The 25,708-nt window shown below is 29.0% G+C and overlaps 3 protein-coding genes across 3 annotated transcripts in view; 2 read left to right on the top strand and 1 right to left on the bottom strand.

The window, feature by feature from the left end:
* Window positions 1–199: 199 nt before the first annotated feature.
* On the top strand, window positions 200–17,989 carry LOC103575422 (HIV Tat-specific factor 1 homolog). The gene is made up of 6 exons (XM_008555204.3): window positions 200–1,297; window positions 1,367–1,729; window positions 13,478–13,644; window positions 15,657–15,843; window positions 16,720–16,856; window positions 17,611–17,989. Exons 1-6 carry the CDS (start codon window positions 599–601, stop codon window positions 17,741–17,743), a joined length of 1,686 nt encoding a protein of 561 aa, XP_008553426.1. The 5' UTR covers window positions 200–598; the 3' UTR covers window positions 17,744–17,989.
* LOC103575420 (uncharacterized) lies at window positions 1,902–5,508 on the bottom strand. The gene is made up of 5 exons (XM_014442528.2): window positions 5,115–5,508; window positions 3,209–3,496; window positions 2,894–3,130; window positions 2,543–2,801; window positions 1,902–2,462 (listed from the first exon to the last, which is right to left on the bottom strand). The coding sequence occupies exons 1-5, from the start codon at window positions 5,149–5,151 to the stop codon at window positions 2,222–2,224; spliced, it is 1,062 nt and encodes a 353-aa protein (XP_014298014.1). The 5' UTR covers window positions 5,152–5,508; the 3' UTR covers window positions 1,902–2,221.
* A 2,371-nt stretch (window positions 17,990–20,360) lies between the features above and the next one.
* Window positions 20,361–25,708, top strand: part of LOC103575419 (protein vestigial) — a 31,294-nt gene continuing 25,946 nt past the window's right edge. The window contains exons 1-3 of the mRNA XM_008555202.1: window positions 20,361–20,710; window positions 20,943–20,990; window positions 21,077–21,658. Of these exons, the coding sequence (XP_008553424.1) occupies window positions 21,461–21,658 (198 nt within the window). The 5' untranslated portion in view covers window positions 20,361–20,710; window positions 20,943–20,990; window positions 21,077–21,460. The remainder of the gene's footprint in view (window positions 20,711–20,942; window positions 20,991–21,076; window positions 21,659–25,708) is intronic.

Raw genomic sequence — 25,708 nt, 5'->3', positions numbered from 1 at the left:
CAAACAAATTTTAATAAAATTATTAAATTTCAATTTTGAAATTTCGCGCCAAGTTGGCGCTACTGCGCGTCGCTGTTTTCAACGTTCAAATTTGACAACTTGGCAACTTATTGGAAAGTGAGTGTCGATTACACAGATCCCGACATGATACAGATTGACAAATTGCGCATGCGCGCTAATAAAGTTCACAATTCAAATGTAGAGAGCGCAGTGATCAGATCAGTCCGACAAGTAATAATTAAAATAATAAACATTTAAAAACGTTGTGTTGTAATTGGCTAGTTTATTTATTTACTTTAAATAAAGTAACCGTTAATTATAAATGAATTTTATTTATTTCATAAATATTATTTTCATAGTTATTAATATAACAGCAAGGTGATCATAAAACACTAGATTACAGAAACGTTTACAGTGAGGTTAATTTCGTTAGTGTTATAATCATCAGCTGTTTTTCTCAACACGAGTAAACTAACAATAACAATAACAGAATTTTGTTTTTTAAATTTTAATTGTCAAGAATATTTGTCAAAAATTTTTGACTTATCAATAAACGCGATAGCAAAGAACGTTCATTGAATTGAGTAAATAAACATAAATGTCAGATTCAAATAGTTCAATTGACGGTGAGCCGTCAAAGTCTCCAAATTTCAATAAAACTAACTCAGAATCTCAAGAATTAATTAGTTCAGACAATGATAATCATAAATCAAGCGATAAAACACCAGATTTACCCTGTTATCAAACTAAAAAAGTATCAAAAATAGGAATAAATGATAAGAATATTAAGAACGATGATGACATTGAAGAGTTTGATACCGATGAAGACGAGCCAATTGAAAAAGATGATAAAGCAAATAAACAATCGGATTCATCACATTATTCAAAACATTTGACGTATGAAGGCGATTTATGCATTTACACAGAACCAAAAACTGGGAGACAGTTAATTTGGGACGCTAAGAAAAATAGTTGGATTCCCAAAAATGAAGTAACCGAAAATAACGACGACAATCCAATGAAAGATTATGAATTTGATGGTAATAATTATATATACACTGATAAAGTAACAAATGTAACATATAAATTTAACGATAGTAAAAATGAATGGGTCGTGAAAGATGATAAAGAAGGAAAAACTGATAATAGTTCTGCTGAACCAGATGTTAATAATCCCAGTGGTAGTAATAACGACAGTGTCGTTTATGGTTTTGAAAATGATACTCATACTTACACTGATACCACTGATGGCTCCGTTTATTTCTGGGATAGAGAAAAAAATGCCTGGTTTCCTAAGGTTACTATAGTTATTATTAATGTCATTAATATTTAATTATTTTCATTTAAAAATAAAACATTATTGCAGGTTGATGATGATTTCATAGCAATGTATCAATTAAATTATGGTTTTACGGATCAAAGTACTACCTCAAGTTCAGTGGCTCAACCAGAAATTAAAAAAATTGATCCTAAAGCTGAAAAAGAACGAAACAAAGTTGAAGCAAAAAAGAAAGCAACAGAGCCACCGACGTGGTTCGAAATTGATCCAGTTCACAATACAGCTATTTACATTTCCGGGTTGCCGTTAGATATTACGATGGAGCAACTTGTCGAACTAGTGGGAAAATACGGTCTCATTGCGCGGGATGACAAAAATAAAGACAAAATCAAATTGTATCGAGATTCGGAAGGTAATCCCAAGGGTGATGCTCTCTGTACATACATAAAGGTAAGCCACCTTTTTTTTACGATAATTGTATTAAAAAACGGACGAGGAATTTCAAGTTTTACAAAAATGAATCAATTAATAGAGTTAATGTTATTGTTTATTATTATTGTTATTATTTTTACAATTACAATGTTGAAATAATCGGTGATTAACATGAAACAATATTTACAGATGAAGCATCAAATTATAAATAATTAAATTATTATTATCCTATTAATTATTCATTTTCAGTAATTAATAAATAAACAAAAAAATATAAGCTTTAGATCATTTAGTTTATAAAAAAATAAACATTCAAACGACAACTTTTAAATTATTTATGTTCTTACACTGATTAACTATGAGTTGGAGAGAGCATTTTATAATATATATCTTTGATAGATTCGCAAGCACATATTTTTTATAATATAGATAAATATTTAAGCGATATATTATTTTTATTATTTTTCATAGACATTTATTTAAAAAATACCTAATAATTTTTATAAAGATTTATGTTTTAAACAAGACTTCTTCTAGTGATAGATCATTTATTTTGTTGTGATACTGCGATAGAGTTTTGTCGTCTGACAAAGATTGAGGGTTCATATCAAATGGTCCATCTCCCAGGAATGCACCATGCTCGTAACCTTGTGGTATAATTTGAGTTATCTTGGGTGTACCATCATGTTGGCGAATTTTGTTTGATTGATGACGAGTTCTGTTGATTGGTTTCGGTTTTCCTGATCTCGATCTGGTTTTTTTTAAAATTATCATATTATCAATACGATATTAAATATAAATACATATTAATTAAATTTAAAAAATAATTACGTAGGAGGTCTTGAGCCAATATTAACTCCGTGTGCCCACTCTTCATTATCTTGATTGTTATTTCTGTTATTATTATCTTTAAAATCATTATTATCATAATTTTGTACTGCCCAATTACGTTTCGACTCTCTTTGGTTTTTATTACGTCGACGTTCTTCACTATTCTTTTCTCTGTTATATTTTTTTCCTCTCTTTTTCGGTTTCTCTCTTTGGTTCTGAAGCTCAACATTAGGGTCTGCAATTTTCTTTTTTCTACGTCCTGAAATAATTATAAAATTTTTTTATACTCTTTTTATTATTTCTATTCCCGAAAAAATAAAATCAACAAAAGAAAAAAATGATTAGTGATACCTATTCGTCCAGCGCGTACTTGACATATGTAGTGTTTTTTTTCAACACAACTTCTAGGGCTCCATTTATATTTAACTAATGGATCTAAGACCACACAGTGCCAAGCGTATTCTTCATTTGATTTGCTGTGACTTGAATTATCAAAATTTTGAAATACTATTTTTTCACCCGATACGCCCCACTCCCATGACATTTGCTGCCAATTATAAATACCGCCAATCCATCTTTCGAGTCTTGCTATAAAAAAGAAAAAAAAAAAAACAGAATTAACACAATGATTTTGAGTGATTGTTTAAAAATCTATTTAAAACTCACTAAATTGATCGCCCATTAAATACTTTCTCAGTCTGCGATTTTTCGCTTTTTTATCAAGAATAGCCAGTGTGGAATTTCTGTCCTTACAATGAAAATGCGCTTCTCTCCACGGCGCCATACCAGCACTTAAATAGTAACAATTCCTCTTTAACCGGAAGAATCCAACGGGACAAGCAAAACGTCGTATCACTCGAATTTCTTTTTTATCTTCATTATCCACGTGATTGTTTTCAGATAAATTTACACTTACACTCTGTGGCCCCGCTACAGAGTTACTCCATGATAAACCTTAATGTATAAAAATAATAATTATCATTATATTAAAAATAAAATTAAAAAATTTTTCAATATCACTATTTTTAAAATATAAAAATTTTACGGGTGAGTGCATTTTAGTAACGTCATTAAATAAATATATCTGCTCGTCATATATGAGCAATTAGATGGTTATGCATCACTCGTCAATAGCTCTTTATTAAATTTCAACGCAACATTTTAGTCGATCAATAACCTTCAGTTATTTAATATTCTCCGATAAATAAATATCTACAAGTCAATTAACAACTTTTAAAATATAGCATTGATAGCCAGACTTGAAATCACTTCGATTTCCGTTTCTGTTTTTCAATAAAAGTCAATATGTCATAAAATATTAAATCTCTTATTAAATTTTTATAATTAAATAAAATAGATATTTAAAAATTTAGCAAAACTCAAAATTTTCAAAAATATCAAAATTTTTATCATATTGTATTATCATTATTATCATTTGAGCATTTGCAAAAGAATAAGGTCGCGTTACAAATACATATAATACTCTTGTTCTTATGTGAGAAATTAAATAATAAGTAATAATAATAACAATGAAATTCGACCTGTCACATCATGACACTGTCGTTTAAATATATTTAAGATAACTCATTTTTTTTTTTTTTTTTTTTTTTTTTTTAATATATGTGTTGTAAGGTATAGATTATTATCTACACGATTAATATTTATTCAACTGTAACTTATTCATGTTTCGTTTTTTTTTATCATCCAAGTTATTCATAATTTTTTTTTTTCTCACTTTTAAAAAAAAAAAATTTCCTTTAATGATTTGCTATAAAAAAAACTAATGAATCGATAATAATACTACGCTATGTTACAAGTTAATGAGCTGAACGGTATTTGTCATCAATAATTCATTGTGAATATATTACCAATTAATTATTAATAAAAAAAGAAAAAAAAAAACATTTCATTCAAGAAATTGATTAGGACAATAATACGTTTCTATTCCTACTCGTTTCAATTTACATATAAGGCAGAGATACCTGAGTGATATATTAGATCGATGTGAGCGAGGGTCAATGTGCTGTCGTTAGTGATTTCATTGTCAAGGGATTCGCAAACTTGGAAAATATAACGATATTCAATGTAAATTTACGCGTTACCTGAATAGTTTTTATTCAACACACAAGATATGATTATCAAATAGTCGTTTTTTATAAATATGCGGATCGCAACATTAATAATGTATATCTTATATTATTAAATTCTATAAAATTGTAGAATTTTTAACTTTCGTTATTTAAATATCGATGAATTAATTATTGATAGTAAATTCATACATTAAAATTAAAATTTAAATATTTATATTTTAATATCATAATCAGTAACATTCGTTATTTGCTAATATAACTATATCTTAACAACTAAAAAATATATTATATTTATTTTATAAACGTATCTCATCTCTTATCTAAAAAAAACTATTTTATTTTCTCAGATTTTTAAAGTTTAATTAAAAACTCCGATAATAATAATAATTATTATTATTATTGTTACTTATATCACTGTCTTTTTTTTAAATTACATAATTTTATAAAAATATATTAAATAAAATAAAAAAAGCTGGTCTTACTTGTTGAGCATAATAATAAAATCCAATACTTCCACATGACGATTTTTTATTAAGTAATTTTTAAATTCAATTATTTTTAATTAATTTATTTTAATTGTCGTAATAATAGAGAAAAACTCCCAACAAAGTCCCATCATCACTATTAATAATATTTCATTTAAATTCAAAATTTATCAGCAAAATTTTTTGATTTAATTTAAAAATAAAAATTCATAAATTCAAAAATATCATTAAAAAAAAAAACTAAATTTTACTTTGTAATTCAAATAATTACGGACATTATATTTCTTTTATTTACTTCGAGGATAATTTAAAAAAAAATAATAATAGTATTTGCAGGATCAAATATATAAAGAACAGTCTACGGTGGAGGTTCGCAACAGACTGAATAAAACTGAAGCTGTGTCAGCAACTTCCACTATGTACTGGTTAGGTGTCGGTATATTAAACATACTAGGTACATCGTTCTGTACCAGTATATGTTTTTACATTAACAGTTCACTAGATCATAGTTTATTATAAATTATCATTTTATAAATCAATCCACTAATACTAATACTAATACTATGCGAAACTCATTGTTTTTACTAAAAGTTATTTTTTTTTTCAATGTTCTGTATCGAAAACTTTTAATTTATTCGTGTTTGATCAATTCATAATTTCTGTGTTTACTTAAATCCCGTAACTACCAGTTTATAAATTAAGCTCGATCATTTTTACCAGTGCAATTTTTTTTTCTATCAATAAAACTGTCAATTTTTTTTACCTTCAAGTTTATTATTGTAAGACTTAATTTTTTTTATATACTTGCAACTTAATATTCTAGGGCATTACAAACTATCAGAGTATTACTGAAACTTTATGGTGTTCAAAGTTTTAGTTTTCCAAGTACTTACACCAACATTATTTTTATTTTTTTTTAAATCTAACGGAGAGCTTTTAAATAAAATTATAAATTTTAAATAATAAATTGCATATATTCTGATATATTTTTAAATTAATTGAGTGTGGTGTCGGTAATAAATATGCCGCTTTGTTTACACATATTTATATTTATATATATGTATGTACGTCGACAATGAGGCATACATGTTTTTTTAAGAAAATTATAAGTTATCGGTGTTCCATATTTTTAATTCTTTTTTGACATGTTTATTTTTTATTATAATTAATCTGTATACTACACTACCACGCACACTTTGTATGTAAGTGGAAAAACTAAATTGACGGTAGATATTTTTGATTAAAAATTCTTTAGTTAAAATAATAATAAAACATTTGTAATAATAGAGAAAACAAATTCAAAATAAAATTCCGCATGACGAAAGTCAAAGTTATTTTATAAAAATTTGAAATAAAAATGAGAAGGTGAAAAAAATATAAAAAATATAGAGCACGGAGTTAGTGTTTGAAGTGTGCAATATAAACGAAAATTTATTTTTCAACTTTATCCACTTGAACTAAATTTTTAAAATCTCTCCTATATCTGCATTCTTTATAACTATCGTTTACACAAAATTCTATTGAATTCTATTTTCGTGAATTGTTTATTACTTACGTGACATCGTCTCTACTTGACTTCAGTCTATTTCGAGATAATCTAGAAAATTTTGCACGTTTAATGTTTTATCAGGTATAGATTATAATAAAAATAAATAGAGTCAATTAACCTGACAAAATAAATCAAAGCAAATAAATAAGTTTAAAATTAGAATTTAATACATAAAGAATTAACATTTGCAAGTTTAACGACTTGCAAGTTTAAACTTCCGCTTCTGAATTTATTTTATTCTAAAATACATATGCATATATATGTTTAGAGTACACTCATTATTGTACGTGGTGGGGAAAGGTCATAAAACTTTAGTATAAAAATTTTTATTGTTATTTGATATATCTTAAATATATTTACAAGTTGTCACTTGAATGTTCGACTCCGATATGCGTCCAATTGGCACCTGGCCATTTATTTGCACTTTGCGTTTCAATGATATAATCTGAAAGTGGGTTTATGCAAAACTCCTCATTGGTTTTTATATTCAAGCTAACAATCCCGTCAGCATAAGTGACTGTATTATGTAGTTTTCCGGTACTTTTCTTTACCACATTCACTCACGATCTTTCACTAATAATTTTTGAATTATTATTCAAAAAAAATTTTCTTGCTTTTCTCAAAGGCCGTCTATAATTAGAGTTATTACAATAAACAGAAATATACTTATAAAAATATTATATTGAAGTCAACTTTTCCTCAGTAGTCTCTCGCATTAGAAATACCTATCGTTGGTACAAATAATTGACACATCCAAGTTACTAGAAATTGTTTATTAAATTTATTATCATTAATTTACCATGAAAATATATGAAGAAAATATAAAACTTGGTAATTGGACTAAATTTGTATACTAATTAAGTTATTATGCAAAACTATCTAAAGTTTTGATTTTCCTTAAGGGTGAGTAAGTAGCAAACGCTCAAGGGAGTGAAATTTTGTTCATGAAAGGTCAGGTCAGAGAGAATGTCATAATGAAGCTTTAAACTTTAAGTGGGTCATCAATATGACTAGCCGTCAGAATATACGTCAGTTCATATAAATAAATTAAAACTCGTGCATTATTAACTTTTAATATTACAATGGACAGTAATACCGTAGATTTCTGTTATGATAGAATTTCTCTAGCCACCGCGTATCAACATACATTTTTAAAATATATGTTATTGTGCTTTTGGAGCTGACCAATATACCGTGAAAACATAAAATCAAACTAGTCATGCTAACGTTAAAAAAAAAAAAAACAATGCTATTAAATGAGGATGATAATAAAAAAATTTCCAGCAACAGACAGACGAGTCACAACCTTCTGTCTCTTGTTCCATCTGCGAAACTCACTCGAAATTAAAACCGGTTAGTCAACAAACGGTGAGAGTAAAGCGAATAACGCAGTATAAAAGCACCACTGGTTAAAATCACCACCAATGTCCACGAGAACATTCAAAAACACAGTTTATGACTGGCGGTACTTTTTTCGGATTTCGGCATGACATAACGATGATTCAGACCTTGCGAAATTTTTATCCCATTGTCCTTTTTTATTTACAACTTTTTTTTTTTTATTTTAATCTACTGATCTAATTTATTTCTAAGATAAAAAATTTACGAAACTTTTTTTCTTATTAATTTAATAAGTAAATATTTCTTTTTTTAATAAAATGTTTAAAATTTTTTAATTATAATTGACACTGTAAAGAAAATAAAGTTTGCGATAAAGTAATTGCGAAATTACAAAGAATCACCATTTGTACTTATACATATTACTGTCAGTTTTCTCAGAAGGATCATATCTGTCTTCATTTCATGTATGGCTTTCATTAGGTCATCTACAAAGAGTCTAATTATCAGCAGTAATTAGCAACAAGAAAAATAAAAAAACTTTGATAACACTTTTCAAATTTTCTGTTGTTAATTACTGATCTGAGCATTAACAGTAATTAGTTCATGTAACCGCTGTATACTACATATATAGATATAATAAGTGTTAATGACTCTGACGTTATTAGTTCAAATGTATGCTCAAGTCAAGTATATTTGTTATACACAAATTTAAGTATACGTCAGTAAGGTTTAATTTGTACAAAAAATTAAATATATTATTAAAGTTTATCGTGAGTGATTGCCCCTAATTGATTTCGATATGCGAGAAATTAATTGATCAATTTATAAATCTATCAATGCATAAAAGACTGTTGGAGTTATGATTGTACTAATATTCAACTCACATACATCAAAACACTATTTTATTTTGATAAAATTAAAGTCAAGTTATTTTGTTATCTCAAATATTTATACTTTATTTAATTAAACTAGTACTTACTGCATTAAAAGTAAGAAGAAAAAAAAATCGCTTGCGGGAATTTTATACAATCTTGGACTATTTTTATAATATAAATCATGATTAAATTAAACTAGTATTACAGAGGTTGCTTGGACATTATAAATTACATATAGATTGATAGTAATAATAAAAGCTGGTGGGTTTGTCAAAAAAAAGTGCCACTCCTCAATCAGGCGGAAATTGTTTAACTGAGTTATCAGGCAATTTAATTAAACTGTCGATTTTACCTCAAACTCAGAATGTTACTTATATACACAACTCTTTGAGTTCAGTAGTAATAATACACGATAACAACTTTGTCGATTTTCTTGTCGAGTTAACGATTCAAATTATTTTTGCTTTTCAAAATAATATCAAGTATTGCATCAACTTTACATATATAATAAAATTTTTAATGCTTCACTGACTGAAAATTGACGGAATAAATTTTCATTCCGACGAATATTTTTGTCATCGTTAAATCGCAAATATAGCAGCGGCAACCAGATATCTTTGAATCTACATGACATTATTTACTTATTTATTTTCCTAAGATATTTAACAACTCCAGATGTGATGCCTTAAATTTTATTCGGCATTACAGCTAAAATATTATATATATATATATATATATATATATATATAATTTTTTTTCTATTTTATGACAACAAAAAATTCTATCTAGACTAAGCAGATATACGTTTAATTTTTGTTATCATAAATCTAAGGCCTTATATATTACGCAAGTGTAGGATATATGCTTGTCAGTAGTGGTAGCGGTAGAGTAGCTTTGAAGCTAGATATTCTCTGATGTAAGTAAAGAAATTACTTGATTTTTACTACGTCGCTAAATTCCTTGGGTGGTCGTCTCTATTTAACATGATAAAATTCATTATATTTAATCAGATCAATCTAGATTTAACTTTTATGTCATTTTTAGATTTACACATCTATTTTCATCTTTTATCAACCAGTTCGATTAATTAAAAATCATTACTAATATATATATATCGATCGGAAGTACTATTTTACGAATGTTACATTACGAACACACTAATAATATTTGAAATAGAAAATTTACCGACGTGGTGATAAATTATGATTTTACATGCTAAAAATATATTTTCAGATAATAATAATTGCTGGCTTTTAGAATTTGATAAATACATGGTAGAAATGTGTATAGCGCATATAATAGCATCATGTGCCAAATATACTCACCCGTAGTATTATTGTACCGTGAATTCACTAACATTCACCATACATATATCTATGTATAACATATATACATTTACGTATCATCGACGGATCTAAAAGCTGAATAATCTAAGGCTTGATTGCTGGTGATATATGGCCTGTATACTCAAAAACAAAAAAACAAAAAAAAAAAGCTACAGCGGATTGTATTTTAATGGTCATATCCGCTAAAAGTGTCTACTTTTACTTATACACTCTTTGAATTCCCATCTACGCTTTATACTCGGGAAAATAATTACTGTAATTTAAAGTGCGCTTGGGGATGATCATACGGGTGGTCTGAATGATTCATTCCTTTCACTATATATATAGATATATATTTTACTGTTATGCTCTCTCTATTTTTTTTTCAAAGATTTCTTCTGCCCTTTATGTTTTATTATTTATTTTACTAAAATGCGACATCAATTTTTTTACGAAATTCCTTGACTAAATTTAGTGAATATAAAAAAAGCCGTAAGATAAAATAACAATAATGATTTTTAAAAATGAAATGATCAAGTATTTATAAGATATAATTATAGCATTATTCCCCGAAGCTATGGTCTCATGGAAGAAATGTGTAATAATAATAAACAAAATTTAATTTAGAGTTAACACGTTCGGAAATTGTTGAGTTTCTGTGGTTCAACGAATATTTATCTGTGTTAAAGGAATAAAACGGCATAATAACCATAAAAAAAAAATATTTCGATGACCTGTAGGACAGAATAATTCATAAAAATATGATTTATTTAAAATTTAAATGGCTTTTTTTTCTCGGTAATAAATTAACTGACATTTTACAAGACATAAAACACGTGCTCAGATATCGAGATAGTTATACTACTTAGATTCGTCATGTCTATAATAATCGTTGACTATATGGAATAATAAAAAATAAGGAGTATTAATTCTATAGAGTTCCAAAGCAATGATTTATTGCTATTTATATTTATTGTCCTTGATATTTATTTATTTTGTTACAATAGCAATTGTCATCGGCGTATTATTTTAACGCCTATTCGATAAATATTTATATATTATTTTTATAATTAATTTAAAAAGCTACAATGGCAAGTAATCGATAAAATCATGACTATTTATATACAAATAGAGGTTGATTAATTAAATTCAACTGGTTTGATACATCAAAGATGAGTAATCCAAGTTTATATGTCAATTATTTGTTTACAAATCTATTGCACCAAGTCCTTTTTCTTATCTTGCCAATCAGCATTGATATTTAATATACATATACATATATATAACCTGTTTTTAAGAATGAAGACACGTTTAGTTGAAATAATTACTTAATTACTATACTAAATTATCGGTTATCCGTACAATCTAATCATCAGTGACAACATTTTTCATGATTATTTCAATTTAATTAAAAAACAAAAAAAAAAAAAAAACTTTCATTTTCCAGTAAAATTAACATGTAATACTAAAACTCGTTTAATTATACATATATATGCATATATTCAAATTAAGATTAATTTAGCACATTACAAAAGTAGCACAGCCTTACAAATATGTAAAAATAAATATCAATTTTAATTTTATCGATAGATAAATATGCAAATTACTCAATTAATTTTCCGCAAAAATTACTAGCCATTGCGAACTTGAACCTGACATATATATACTGTCAAAAAAATTTTTATAATAAAAAAATTTAATTTTTCATACAATATATACGATGGTAAATTACCCTGCCGTTGGTTGGAGTAACGTTAAACCTCCCACACAATGACGCTCTGAAGTTTGTACATAATGTAATGTATATTATTTGCTCTGTAACAAGTAAGAGAGAGAGAGAGAGAGAGAGAGAGAAAGAGGAAGAAAATATATAAAAGAGTAATTCAGCTTTGTCTTACATTAAGATAGCAGAGGAGAGAAACAAATAACTGGTGACGATGAGTCTTGAATGAACCCACGCTACTTTTTCAGACACTGTAACTTGGCACACCCTCCTCCAAGGATATGTAGCTTTTACATTTTTTTTTATCACCAACGTGTTAAACTGTTCATACACTGATAACACGCCTACGCAATACCATATATTCCATACAAATTGAATGAAAAAATTTTTTTTATAAAAAATATTAAAAAATAAAAAATTTTTCTGATTTTTTTTTTTAATAGTCAGTATCAATTTATAGTTTATAATTTTATGCAAGTATAACTAATAATTTATCGTTATATATCTGGGTAGTTTCATCCAAGTCAAGTCTCAAGATGTAATAAATGTTAACTATAAATATTCCAAGGTTACCATCAGATATATATGATGATAATATTGAGTGATGCTAGTGCATGATGTCGATATAAATGAACAATTATGCTACTTTATTGTTGTTGTTGTTGTTGTTGTATTTTGTATAGGAAGAAGTGGGATTGCATCATCATCACCATAAAAGCCGGCGCCAGTTTAATACGTGCATATTTAGGCATTCGTCACTCTAACCACGTTCCCATTTAATAGTGCATAAAACTTATTCTCGACATATGTACACTCGGGTAATAATGTCATTACCATACAGTTTACAGTATCTTTCATCTTGTAATTTTTTTTATTCATTTTTCTTCATCGATTTTATGTTGTGCATTCAGTAGACTTTAGCTTATGCAAAGTCTCATTCTCTATTCGTAAAAATAATCGAAAAATATAAAAAATATCTTCAAGACGTAGCTCGTAAATTTTTTATTGCCAGTTTGAAAATATCTCTTTGTGAATACTTTAAGTATTTTTAATGTTATTGTTTATTTCTTTGAGTTTTTTCTGCTGGATAAATATTTTCTACGTATAGTCATGTAAATACATTTGGTTTCTATTTTTATTTAAATTTACTTGAAATACAAAAATTTTTATTTTTTATAGTCTTCATTGTGAGGATAAAAAAATAAAAATTTTTCAATTGTCGGATTATAATAATTTATTTATTTTCATGACAATGCTTACTAAATATATACAATGATTACATAATTATAATTTACTCGGAAGTACGGTCAATTGAGCGAGATTTTTTTTAATTATTATATTGCCGTTATTTATTTAACCCGCGTTAACTCGCCTATTGTTTATGAATAACAATAAAAAGTTATTATTTCTATAAATGGGCAGTATTTTAACAAAATTTTCATGACCCTGCCCTGCCTCAAAATATGACATATTTAACTTCTGCGCAATAACCGTTGGTTTTCATTTCGGTAAAAAGTATTAAATTGATAAATAAATAATTTTTACAGGTGGAGTCTGTAGACCTTGCATTAAAATTTCTCGACGGTACTCGACTCGGTAATAAAACATTGTCAGTCCAGCGGGCTAAATTTCAAATGAAAGGTTCATACGACCCATCACTGAAACCAAAACGTAGAAAAAAAGACAAGGATCGTCAAAAGAAAATCCAAGAGAAGTAAGTAATAAAAAATTAATTAATCAAATTCTATTAAATCAACAATTATAAAAAAGATCACGGTTATTCTAAAACTATGTACACACATATTGCTATTGAACTTGGCAGCCTGGCGCCCAGCTATTTAATTCAACAAGTACAATAATATTTTTGGAACTCAAGGATTTTAAATTCTATTTGTTTCTTTGCTCGTGTTTAACTCTGTTGATTATGAATATTATGATGATGAGTAAAGGAAACGACATAAGTGATACCTACGCTATGCAAACTAGTTAAATACCAGTTTATTATATTTAAAGATCACTTTCGCTTATACTAGACTGCTTGGCGTTGGTTTTTCTGGCAAAAGAGCACCAGCTGTGCACTCTGATTATCAACAACAAATATATATATATATATACATATTTTATAATTCAGAGCTCCATGTGCTTTTACATCTGTACATTAAATCAGAAACACTGATGATGAGTGTCTGTATGGTCTGTATTCGGGCAAGGAAACCAGTCATGAAAAAGAGTCCATGCAAATGACTCCATTTATGGGCTGGTTAACAATTTATTTATCCAGTTGGCTTGTTGCCTAATTACTTGTATTTAGCTCAATTCATACATTACACATGTCTTTATATTATTTAATACGCGATATTATATTTTATCATTTTATTTATAAATTTAAATTCAGTATTTTGTTTTACTCAATCTTTTCTTTTCAATCGTTTAAATATTTTGAAAATTATAAGATTAAAAATTTTTTTAAACCTTTTAAAACGCATCAGCGAGACTGCGAGTCTCGTTATTTGTCTCGAGGGCATAAAGTAAAAGCCACTTATAATACATATTTACTCAGACATGTTCGAGAAGGTATGAGATCCAACCGGAAGCTTTCATTCACTCGTCTCCAGTAAATCTCACATACATTATCTTATTTATTTCTTTTTTCTTTTTATTATGACATAGAACCGTTTAACGATTTTATAACTCAAACTACGAATAATAAACCCTTTTTACAGCATGTTAGACTAATATACAGCGAATTACAAATTACAAAAAAAATACTACAAGAAATTTTGGTAAAGTTATTATAGCCATAAATAAAAAAAAAAATTGGGCAAGTTGAATTGGATCATGACGTAAAAATGTTGATTGCCATCTACGAAAATAATATGTTGTCAGTGTGGGCGAGTCGTATAACTACAGCAATTTATAATTCGTAATGCAATCGACACGTGGAGTCAGTTACATAAATTTTATGAAAAAAATTACAAAATCATTTTTTATTATCAGTTTATTTCATTCAAATTAATTATTATTGGTCTTTAAAAAAAGGAGAGTGATTAATCTTATATTGTTTGTTCTCAATAAGTGATATATAAATTTTCTATTAGTGGTTACAGATATGATGACGAGAGCATGCGACCAATCCCTTGAATTATTTACATATAGTAATAATAATAATCATGACGATGATGATGATGATGATAGTAATAATAAATTGTTAATAGTCGACTCAATGCATCTACTACTAGAAACGATTATTTTAAATTGAATTTAGATGATACAGTTCAATAATTTCTGTCCTTACTATTGTTAACGAAATAATTAGTAGAAAAAAAAATATACTGATTCATCACTTGTGATTGTTTAAAAATCATGTTAATTTTTTTAACATTTATTATTATTTGTGCTCTATACACTGTTACGTTTTATTTACTCTTGTATATTTGGATGACATACTACACTACGCATTGCACTGCGGGATACTGTCAGTTTATACTACTGCGATAAATTAATCTATACCAGGCGTAAGAACACACGAGTAGAGCAATTAGATTTATAAATGCTAGATTGTATTATTATTATTATTGCTATTACAATTAATAATAGGAAGATTCATTTGAAGACTTAATGAAATATTGCATAAATTCTATTTCACTATTGCCATCTATTGTTATTATAAAAAATTTTGACGCTGAAATTTAAATAAAAATATAAATATAAAAATATTGTTAACAGGCTATTTGATTGGAGACCGGAGCGTTTACCAGGCGAGCCACAAAAATGCGAACGAATTGTGATATTAAAAAATTTATTTACACTGAGTGATTTTGAACAAGATGTAACACTTAGTCTTGAATATAAACAGGACATACAATCTGAATGTGCCAAGTGCGGTGACGTAAGAAAGGTCACAATCTATGATGTAAGTTTTTATCTATTTAACTCATATACATTCTAAAAATAACTATTTCCATACACCTTAGGCGCGGAAGCGTTAATTATGCTCCAGTCTCGCTGAAAGTTTTTGACCCCTTGTTCAGATGTTTCATTTTTTTTTTTTTTTTATTTCAAAAATCAACAAACGATTGTTGAAACTAAAGCATTCTTGTAGTCGAGGAAAAAATTCCCTCACACAAAATGTATGTTAAGAGCAAACGTTTGTATCATAAAGCTTTTAGCTATTTAATTAATTGGCTTCTCGGTTTAATTATTTTATGAGCTAAAAAATGTCGAAAATTGGCGCCATTGACACATATTATATGTCTAACTTTTATGACATATCTTATTATTTGTTAATTTAAATTAAATGAAATTTATTACTTTTTTTAATTGTAGTACGTAATGTTTTTTTTTTTTTTAACCACCATTTTAATTTTTCTATTTTATAATTACATGAACAAAGTGATGATAATTAATTGTAATAAAAATGAACTATAATTGAAATTAAAAGTTTTGGATAAATAAATGAATATATTATTATACGTAAATATTAAATGGATTTAGAGTCGAGGCGCGACGATGGGAGTGTTTGAAGACGAATTTATAAGACCAGGTCGTTGTTGATTTATTTACATCGCGTTTACTCTTGCCATTTATTAAGTTTTATTTAGCAAGTAATGTAATGTAAGTATCACAAGGCCCTAACTGGAACGAACAAAAAAAATAATTAAAGCCCCGTAATCTTTAGACGATGAAAAAGTATAAAAATAAAATTTTGCTAAAAATATTCTTACTAATTGGTTTCTTTATTATGAAATTGGAAATTTATCTAATGCATTTTTTTTATTTATTTAAACAGACAAATCCTGAAGGAGTTGCCAAGATAATATTCAGTGAACCAAGTGAAGCTGAAGCTTGTATAAAATTATTGAATGGACGTTGGTTTGGTAAAAGGAAAATCACTGCTGAATTATGGGACGGAAAAACAAAATACCAGTTAGTAACATACTATTTTACATAAATTATAATTACTTTTGGGAAAAAAATGTATTCCCCTGATAGCCACGCCTTGTTCAGCAAGTTCTCCAGTGAAACATTTCGACTAACTTAACGACAAATTTCTGGCAAGCTCTGGCTAGATAATACTTGCGTGCAAGTATCTGAGCGTAATTTGACAGATAAACTTGCTGACAAATTAAAGTGAAACTTTCAATCAACTTAACGTCATTCTCTAACAGTAACACTTGTAGTCAAATTAAATTCAAGTTACAGACAATTAACTGTCAACTTAATCGTAACTGTTTGCTCTCCAACACTTACCTTTAAGTTGGCTTCAGAATACGGCCGTAGCTTCAAGTTAACTTGCGGTTAAGATGACTATCAAGATATTCTACTCAAATAACTGCAATACCGACTGATAATAAGTTACTAGCTGATAAAAATTATCAAATGATAACATGAATACAATTTTCAAAATTTCTATTATATCAATGAATAATAAACCGATAACTAAAATGGCTAGAAATCAGTAACCCATAATCTAATTACTCAGATTTATATTAGCCCAGAATTCATTTATTCACAATCCGTTTACAGAATTTCTATTACTCATGAATTATATAACCCAGAAATCCGTTAAAACAGATTCCTTTTACCCAGATTACCAATTTTTTTGATTGATAAAATCAGTTTATAACTAAAAAAAGCCCATAAAAATATTTTGTCATTTATTATGAAATTTTCATTGCAGTGTTGCGGAAACAGAGGAAGAAGCTGAGGCACGAATAAATAAGTGGGACAAATTCTTGGAGGATGAGTATGAAAAGCAAACTCAATCTAAAACAAATAATGTAGAAATCAACTCCGATCACCAATCGAGCTAAGATTTATGCCAAACAGTATAAAAGTACAGATAAAATACTTAATTTATCATCAATAATGCGAGCGAAATTGTTATTATGATTTCTACAAGTACTTGTTCCTAAAATTAAATCAGACTTAGCAATCAATTGTTGGCAGTAATTACAGCGTTAATTAATGCATTGTTTTATTAATTAATAAATAATAATAGTAATAGTACTAGTATTTAATTAATTTTTTAATAAATATATTATATTTTTAAAAAATTATTCATAATTTATTTACTTTAAGTAAAATAATAATAATAATAAATAAATAAAATAAAACAAAATAATTAAGAGTAATGTTAGTCTGTCAGTAGAAATAAAAAGATTTGAGCAAAAATCAGTTGGGTCGACAATTTAGAATTGGACGTTAAAGAAGAGGGGGCGGATGCTGAGGAATCTCCTAATTTGCTATTTCAACATTCCATACGATCTTTGTGTTGCTCATGGGTTTCGTGGGACTCACTTTCGTGAGAGAGAGACTACTTTATACTTCGGAATTGTCAAAAAACGTGATTATTCCGAGCACGCGGTTTCCAACTTTATTTTTTTTTAAAACCTCCTTTTAAATCTTTTACTTGGTTTTCTTCATTCTCTTTAATGCCTTTTCACCGAGATAAACAACTTTAGTATCTTGTAGAGACTTTCACTAAATAACAACAATAGATTTAGATTTATTATCGATCATAGTGTATAACTCCTCTAGATCACAAAGTTTTACAATACTACATAAAATTATATTTAAATACTTAGTATAATTAAAATATGTAAATATCAATATTACTCTCAACTAGTTACAATTTTATAATATTACCATTACACTTTATACTGATTTTAACTTATAATGATTCATTCTCATGATCTAGCAAATAAGTAAACCATCTTTCTTTAAATTCGTCGAGTGATTCTGAACAATAATTATTATTATTTTAATAATACCAGTATTACGTATTTTATCAGTTAAATATGTACTATCAATGATAGCGTAGAAGAGAATCCGCTGTCATCTTTCACCTCATACAAGTTTATATATTTATTTATTTATGGGCAAATAAAAAAGGATTATTCACGCGCGCAAAATAGTAACCTTTATATAGAATTCTCAAAGAACTGGAGTCGTACAATAGCTTTTGGTACAATCTATCAACCAAAGCATTATGTTTCCCACATCATTGTCTTGATTCATCGCGGATTGTCTGGCCAACGCACCCTATACACCCTCTATACCCTCTATACCCTGTATACCCTAATATCAATGACAAATTTAATGCTTGACTATTAGCAGCGGGGGTGCGACTTTAAGTATTGTCAAGTGGAAGAGCCACGTGCGCTTGTTTCCCCTCAATATTACTATTACTATTATTATTATCATCATACGCTCAATGATATACACGTTTGGCTCGGGATAAGAAATACACGTGAGCGAGAATGAATATCGTTTCAGATATTCGATGGATAATTATGTATGCAATAAATACTGAGATCGTGAGTCGCGAAAAAAAAGTATAAACTATTATCAGGGTGCAATTTCACGCTTGTCATGGGGATTTTATGGGATTGGACACCCCGTACAAAGTGAAACTGTTAGGACCTGTTAGATTACACAGTGGATTAGTCACAGGACATGTTTGAAAACCATTTGATACGGTCAAGTGTTTTTTTATTATTGTTATAATTTTTTTTTTTTTTTTTAATGTTTTCAATGTAAAAATTTTTTTTTGTATAGAGATAAAAACTCGATGTATATATATATAGTAATTAGTAATTACATCAGTCATCAGTGTATGGTCATATCTTGAACAGAATGTCACTAATAAAGCCATGCAGTAGCACAACTTTAGCAATTAAATCTTTTTTTAAAATATATAAAAAACAGGGATGCAAGAAAAATCATGAGTATCTGAGAATTGAGTCGGATTAATCGTTTCGTTCCTTAGTATTTTAAGAAGGAAATTAAGCTTCCCGAAACACCACGAAACTGTTAATTAAGACTCATTATGCGCCTGGTCTGGAGTGTCGGGTAGTGGAGAGGATAAATAAGAAGAGGAAGAAGAAGAAAAAGAACAAGAGGAAGAAGTAATTGCTGGTAGTCATTAGGGGTAGTTAAAGAAGTAGCAATCATCGTGATCCTGCTAAAGAAAATAAAATCAATAGCTACTGAGAATTGTAATAAAGTATTCGATATTAGCATGTCCCAAAGATCATCACGATTATCAGACCAAACTACCCTAAAAAATGTAAATAAGGATGAAAATAATAAAGAGCATAGTGATAGTAATAAGAAAAGAACAGGGACAAGGACGAGCTGGTGGATATGATGATAGTTTTAATCCAAAGGAACTTGTTAATACCACCGGGTGCAGAACTAGCCAGGGGTTCATTGTGGGATCAATACAAACGGGAGAGCGGTGTTGTAGGAGTGGCACACCAGCAGTCTCATTGGACAGAAGAAAGGTAGCATGCGATTGGTTGCGGTTGGTACTGCCAGGAGGCGTATCCCCTTCGTGTAGTAGTTGTAGAAGCTGGGGGTGATCAGGCGGTTCTCGACCCTCGACTCCTCGACATTATCCTATACACTCTTGTATACCTTCCTAGGGTTGGGTATACTCCTGAATGTGTCTGTAAGAGTGTGTGTCAGTGTGTGCATTCAAAGGGAGTGTGTTGTGGAGTTGCGAGTTTATAGTAGATAGCTATAGGGAGAGGAGAGACAGCCTGACTAAAAAGACACCGGGGAAAGGCATCAGCTAGAAAAAGTATCGTGGCGGTGGGAGAGGGTGACACGGGCCCTCGATTCAGTCTGTCTTTGCCCACCAGAGACTCTGTACCGTTTTGTCCTGGATCTGATCCAACACAATAATCCCAGCATCGGGGTTTTACAATTTTATTTTGTGAAAATCAAGTTATTCAAAATACCAATCACAACAATAACAACAACAACAACAGCTCGTTAGTATTCTTTAATATAGATATATATATATACTCATGTAATTATTCGTACGGATGAGGTGTCCAACGATTAAGATGATAATTACTGGTGTTAAATTAAAATAAGAATTTTTGTGCTAGTGTATAATAAGCCATATATATTTATATATATATATATATATATATATATATATATATATACATATATAAGTGAATTAAATCTAGTGACGAAAATTAATATTTATAAATATAGATGACTAATTGAGTCAACAGTAAGAGTGAGAACCGTCGGGTGATTAAAGTATATAATTACAATCATATTTATTTATTTATTTATTTTGTTGGTGATAGTGAGTGTTGTCATAAAATAATTGTGAATATTTTCAGACCGAAAATTCAACTGTACATATTTACAATGAATTGATTAGGGCCTAATGATAATGTCACTTGACTGAATACAGTACACATATATGTATATATGTATATATAAATATATTATATATACATATATAGATGTATTATATGTATATAATAATTGAAAGTGTGGAAGCCAAGTTGAGATAGCAGCAAAAGCAGCAGCAGCAGCGACAACAATAACAGCGAAGGCAGAAGCAGGACCAGGAGGAAGAGCAAGAGCAGGTTGAAGGTTTAATTTGTTAAGTGAAAAAATTAAGGAGCGTGGAGGAAGTTAAGGGCGCGGGTTACGCGGGTGCAACGTTCGGGTACGCTAGTCGGCAGGCCGGCTCTGGGGTGCCGGGTCCGGGGGGTGTGATGAGCTGCTCCGAGGTGATGTATCAATATTATCCTTACCTCTATCAGAGGCCACCGCCACCCCCGCACCCGAGTCATCCCCATGCGGCGCCGCATCCTCATCCACACGCAAATCCACACACTGCTCATCATAGTCCTGCGAGGCCCGCACCTTTTCAACCATTTTCCGCTACTGCAACTGCTCATCAGTATGATAGGGTGAGTACTTAAATATCCATCTCATATTTATCATCAATCATTTTCCATTTTAATTTTTCTATACCACTCATCTTGCACTGAAAAAAAACAGGAGTGGATTCGGAGTGAGTATGGATTTTATTCAATCTACGTTTGCTCCGAATTCAACCCGCGTCTTACACAAATTTTTTACAATAGATTTGTAATATATAGATATTATATTCAAGAGGATAATGTATAACACGTGTCACACCTAAATTGATTCTAAATAACAACAACAAATTATTAACTAAAGTTTTAATAAAACTAATTGATAATGGAGCTTATTGTCGCGCAGCAGGTGACTATATAGTTAAAACCCCATTGAGTTATGATATAGTATTATACATAGGAGTCGAGTATTATAATCCTCTCAGACAAATATGTTTTCTTATATATATGTATATATAAATTGGCGGGTGTATTATAATACGGTGTATATAATCGGATTAACACCTCCCGAGTGAATAATGAAGCACAAAGGAGGCGGTCTCCGGACCTGTTGGATCTGCTCATCACCATCATAATATATATACATAGATATTATATATGCCAGCTAAATTATAATCACGCTGGGAATTTAATCATATATTAATAATATATTTTGATAGCCGGTGTTTGTTAAACACGCTGACAGGTTTGTTATTTGCTAAACAAACAAATTTAAATTTCATTTTTAATATCCATCACATAACTGCTACTGCTACTGCTACTGTTACTGATTTTTATGTTTACATTATTTTTTATATACACATGATTAAGTTTATATGTGTTTATTGTAAAACAACATGCGTCCGTCGGAGATTTCCGTACTTCGCGGATGTGAAATTCGGGAATGCGTCAACATCGGATTACATAGACACTGACACTCCAATAATTTATTTTATTTATCTTTTTACGTATGTACAAAATTTAAATATACAATCTGGTAGAAGGTAAAGTGTGCTCCCGGTCACTCCCCCGTTTTATAGGTGATATATATGCGACCATCCGTTCGCGACGGGGCATCGAATGCCGTTTTCGCTCTTACCGGTGTCTTACTCACTCTTCTTGTTGTATTTATTACTTTATTTAAAAAATTTTATGAATCAACATAAATTTAGTAATAAATATATTCAGAGACTATTTAACCTACCACGAAGTGGAAGATTTAGTGCTAGTATTTAATGTTATTGTTGAGTGATTAAGTATCATTTTAAGTTGCTAATTTTTTTAGATGAATATTTCATTGATTAATCGTGTTGTAATAATAATAATACACAGAAAAATAAGATTTCTTGGCGCGAAAAATTTTTACTCTTTCCCAAAAAAATTTTTGCACTAAGAATTTGTATATAATTGATCCTGAATGCATGTATAAAATTTAAATGGTGTAACAGATGAATTAGTGTCATCATTAATTATTTTTTACGTGAATTCTCGAGTAGTATTTATATGTATGTGTGTAAGTAATTTTATGAATTTCTTAAATAAGAAAATAATGCCGCTCATCGCTCTATCACAGATTCAAATCTCGTCGAATTATTTTCTAGGTCGAGTTGATGGTTTGAATAAATTATCATAGGTATATATATACAGTCGCGTTGATTAAAAGTTATTTAATTTAATATACATCTGGGTGATTTAAAGCAAGACATGAGTCATTTGTATACGTATTTTTTCATAAATTTAGTTCCCTTTTTAAAGTTATTAATTATTTACTGTGTTTTCTTTTAAATAAAATTAATTGCTAATTAATTTTTGTCAACAACAACATATATGTTTTATAATTCAAACAACAATCTTGTTAATTTGTAAAACTAAATTTTGCTTTAGTCACCACCGATGATTTGATTGATGATTTGGAATTAAAATTTAATTTTTCCCATAAATGTTGGAGCTCAAATTATGAATGAGAAAAATATAAAATAAAATAATGGCTTATGGCGTTTTATAAAAATGATTTTAATGGTGATAGTAAAGTACACAAGTCGAGTTAATTTATGGTATAATTAAGTTAATAAATAATGCATTTAATTTTATATTCCTTGATATGTAAAGGAGCGAATGTATCAAAGATACTTTTTATCCAGTATTCAGTATCGCGGCGAATAATAATAACAATAATAATGATGATAATTTTGTTTGTGGTCAGTTGTGAACTTTTTGAGTAAAGCAATAAAGCACGTATAAAAGTGTCTTATATTCTTGTGGGATTGTACAGAAAGGTATATAAAAGATATATAAAAGACTAAAAAGAACAAGAGAGATTGAGTGGTAGAGAGATTATTCGAAAAGAAAGAGAAGGAGATATAAGTAAATGAAATGGGTGATAGTAAATGAGGAAAGAAAAGAGAGAAAGAGAAGTTTAGCGGCGGTGGCAGGCGGTGGCAGGCGGCAGCCGTGAGAAAACGGGTTGATCGTCCCGCGAGTTTTTAACGTTCCGCACACCGTGTACGAGTAAGCGCGCTCGTGTATTCGTCCGACACCGCCGGAATACGCTCGGCTATTAATTCCCGGGTCCCTCAGGGAATGAGGGAAAGAGAAAAAGAGTTAACTTAAGGAGAGACACACAACGGTCACCGCGTGGCAAAGAAGCAAAACCAACCGAGCCTTGGGTCAGGCCCTAAATAAAAGGAACAAACATTTAAATAAAAGTAAACTTGTGTCGCCAAGTTGCGAGCTCGACTCACTGGAACCCACTACGAATCGCCGCCGCCACTGCTGCCTTACCTGTCGCATATCCTCTTATTATTATTGTCCGTAAGCTCACCACTCACCTTTTATCTTTTCCTCTCTCTCTCGCGGTCAGGGAGATATTACATACCTATCATTTTTCCTCAATTTATACACAATTCCTTTTTTTTATATATTTAATTACTATTATCATCCTATTAATATTATAAATTGGATTATCTGTACCCATAAAAGTATAAGAAAATTTTTTTTTATCTAATCGTTACATTATGTATACTTACAAGAATCGATTATCACTTTTGTGCTTTAATGTGTTGCTAATTTTTTTTTTTTTTTTTTTTTCATTTTTTTCATTTTATTTATTTATTTTTTTTCTCATACTATCGTCACTGTTGACATGTGACGAATGTCTTGTCTCACCGATCGCTGTCGACAGTGCTCACGAGCCGCTTCCAAACGGAGAGACCGCTTGAGTAGAGAGAAATGTCGACGTACGGATCACTGAATAAGACGAGTGTATAACACACACAGCAACATAAATGAGAAAAAAATAAAAAATAATATTACTATACAAGATTCGAGCAACAGCAAGTACTGTTCGTAAACTAAATCCAATGTTAAGAGTGAAAAAAAAAAAAAAAAAAAAAAAAAAAGAAGAAGAAGAAGCTTTTCCCTTAACCCCTTGGTTAAAAAATGTCGACAAGTCTACTTAACTTCATTATAATCTATAAAAACAAGCTAAAAAAGCATAGCAAAAAAAAGTTTTAAGGAAATCTTGAAGAATTTAAAAGTAGGCAGCAACAAAGCGCTATATATATATTTATATACATAAATTGAAGTATAATAAGTATTTGAATTAAAAAATTCCACTCATACATACACATATATATGTACTTTAATGTTTATACAATAATTATATTTAATAACTACAATAATTACTTACTTAAAAATATTATAAGTTTTTTCTATAAATGTATAAATGAAAATGTTTTTACATCAGAAAAATTGTCAGAAAATTGACGTCAATTAACCAGCGAAAAAGTGATCAACTTGATACTTCAGAAAATTATTTTATAAAAAATTGAGCGAAATAATTTTTACAAGGAATTGTCAATAAATTTGTCGTGATCTGGCTGAATGTAAAACATAAAAGTGACGGTAATTTCACAGCGCTATTAGATTTTAAAGAATTTTTAAAAAAATAACTCAGTGAGTAATTGTGTAAATGTAGGTATGAGGATGCTGAGTGATTTTTATTAGTATTAAAGATTTCATTGAGAAAAGAGAAAGGCCTTGCCGATGATTATTTCCGTCAAGAGAAAAAAAGGATATTATTGACTCAGAATAAACTCAGCT

Source organism: Microplitis demolitor, chromosome 7 (genome assembly GCF_026212275.2).
Source record: "Microplitis demolitor isolate Queensland-Clemson2020A chromosome 7, iyMicDemo2.1a, whole genome shotgun sequence".
Lineage (NCBI taxonomy): Eukaryota > Metazoa > Arthropoda > Insecta > Hymenoptera > Braconidae > Microplitis > Microplitis demolitor.
The sequence above is the reverse complement of the archived record's forward strand: the minus strand, read 5'-3'. Positions and strand labels throughout refer to the sequence as shown.

Excerpts from the sequence above, each read along its gene's own strand:
- LOC103575422 (XM_008555204.3), top strand. The coding sequence starts at position 599 with ATGTCAGATTCAAATAGTTCAATTGACGGTGAGCCGTCAAAGTCTCCA. Across the intron at positions 13,645-15,656 it reads CAAAAGAAAATCCAAGAGAA|GCTATTTGATTGGAGACCGG; the intron begins GTAAGTAATAAA and ends TATTGTTAACAG. Across the intron at positions 16,857-17,610 it reads GACGGAAAAACAAAATACCA|TGTTGCGGAAACAGAGGAAG; the intron begins GTTAGTAACATA and ends TTTTCATTGCAG.
- LOC103575420 (XM_014442528.2), bottom strand. The coding sequence starts at position 5,151 with ATGTGGAAGTATTGGATTTTATTATTATGCTCAACAA. Across the intron at positions 3,131-3,208 it reads TTTAATGGGCGATCAATTTA|CAAGACTCGAAAGATGGATT; the intron begins GTGAGTTTTAAA and ends TCTTTTTTATAG. Across the intron at positions 2,802-2,893 it reads AGTACGCGCTGGACGAATAG|GACGTAGAAAAAAGAAAATT; the intron begins GTATCACTAATC and ends TAATTATTTCAG.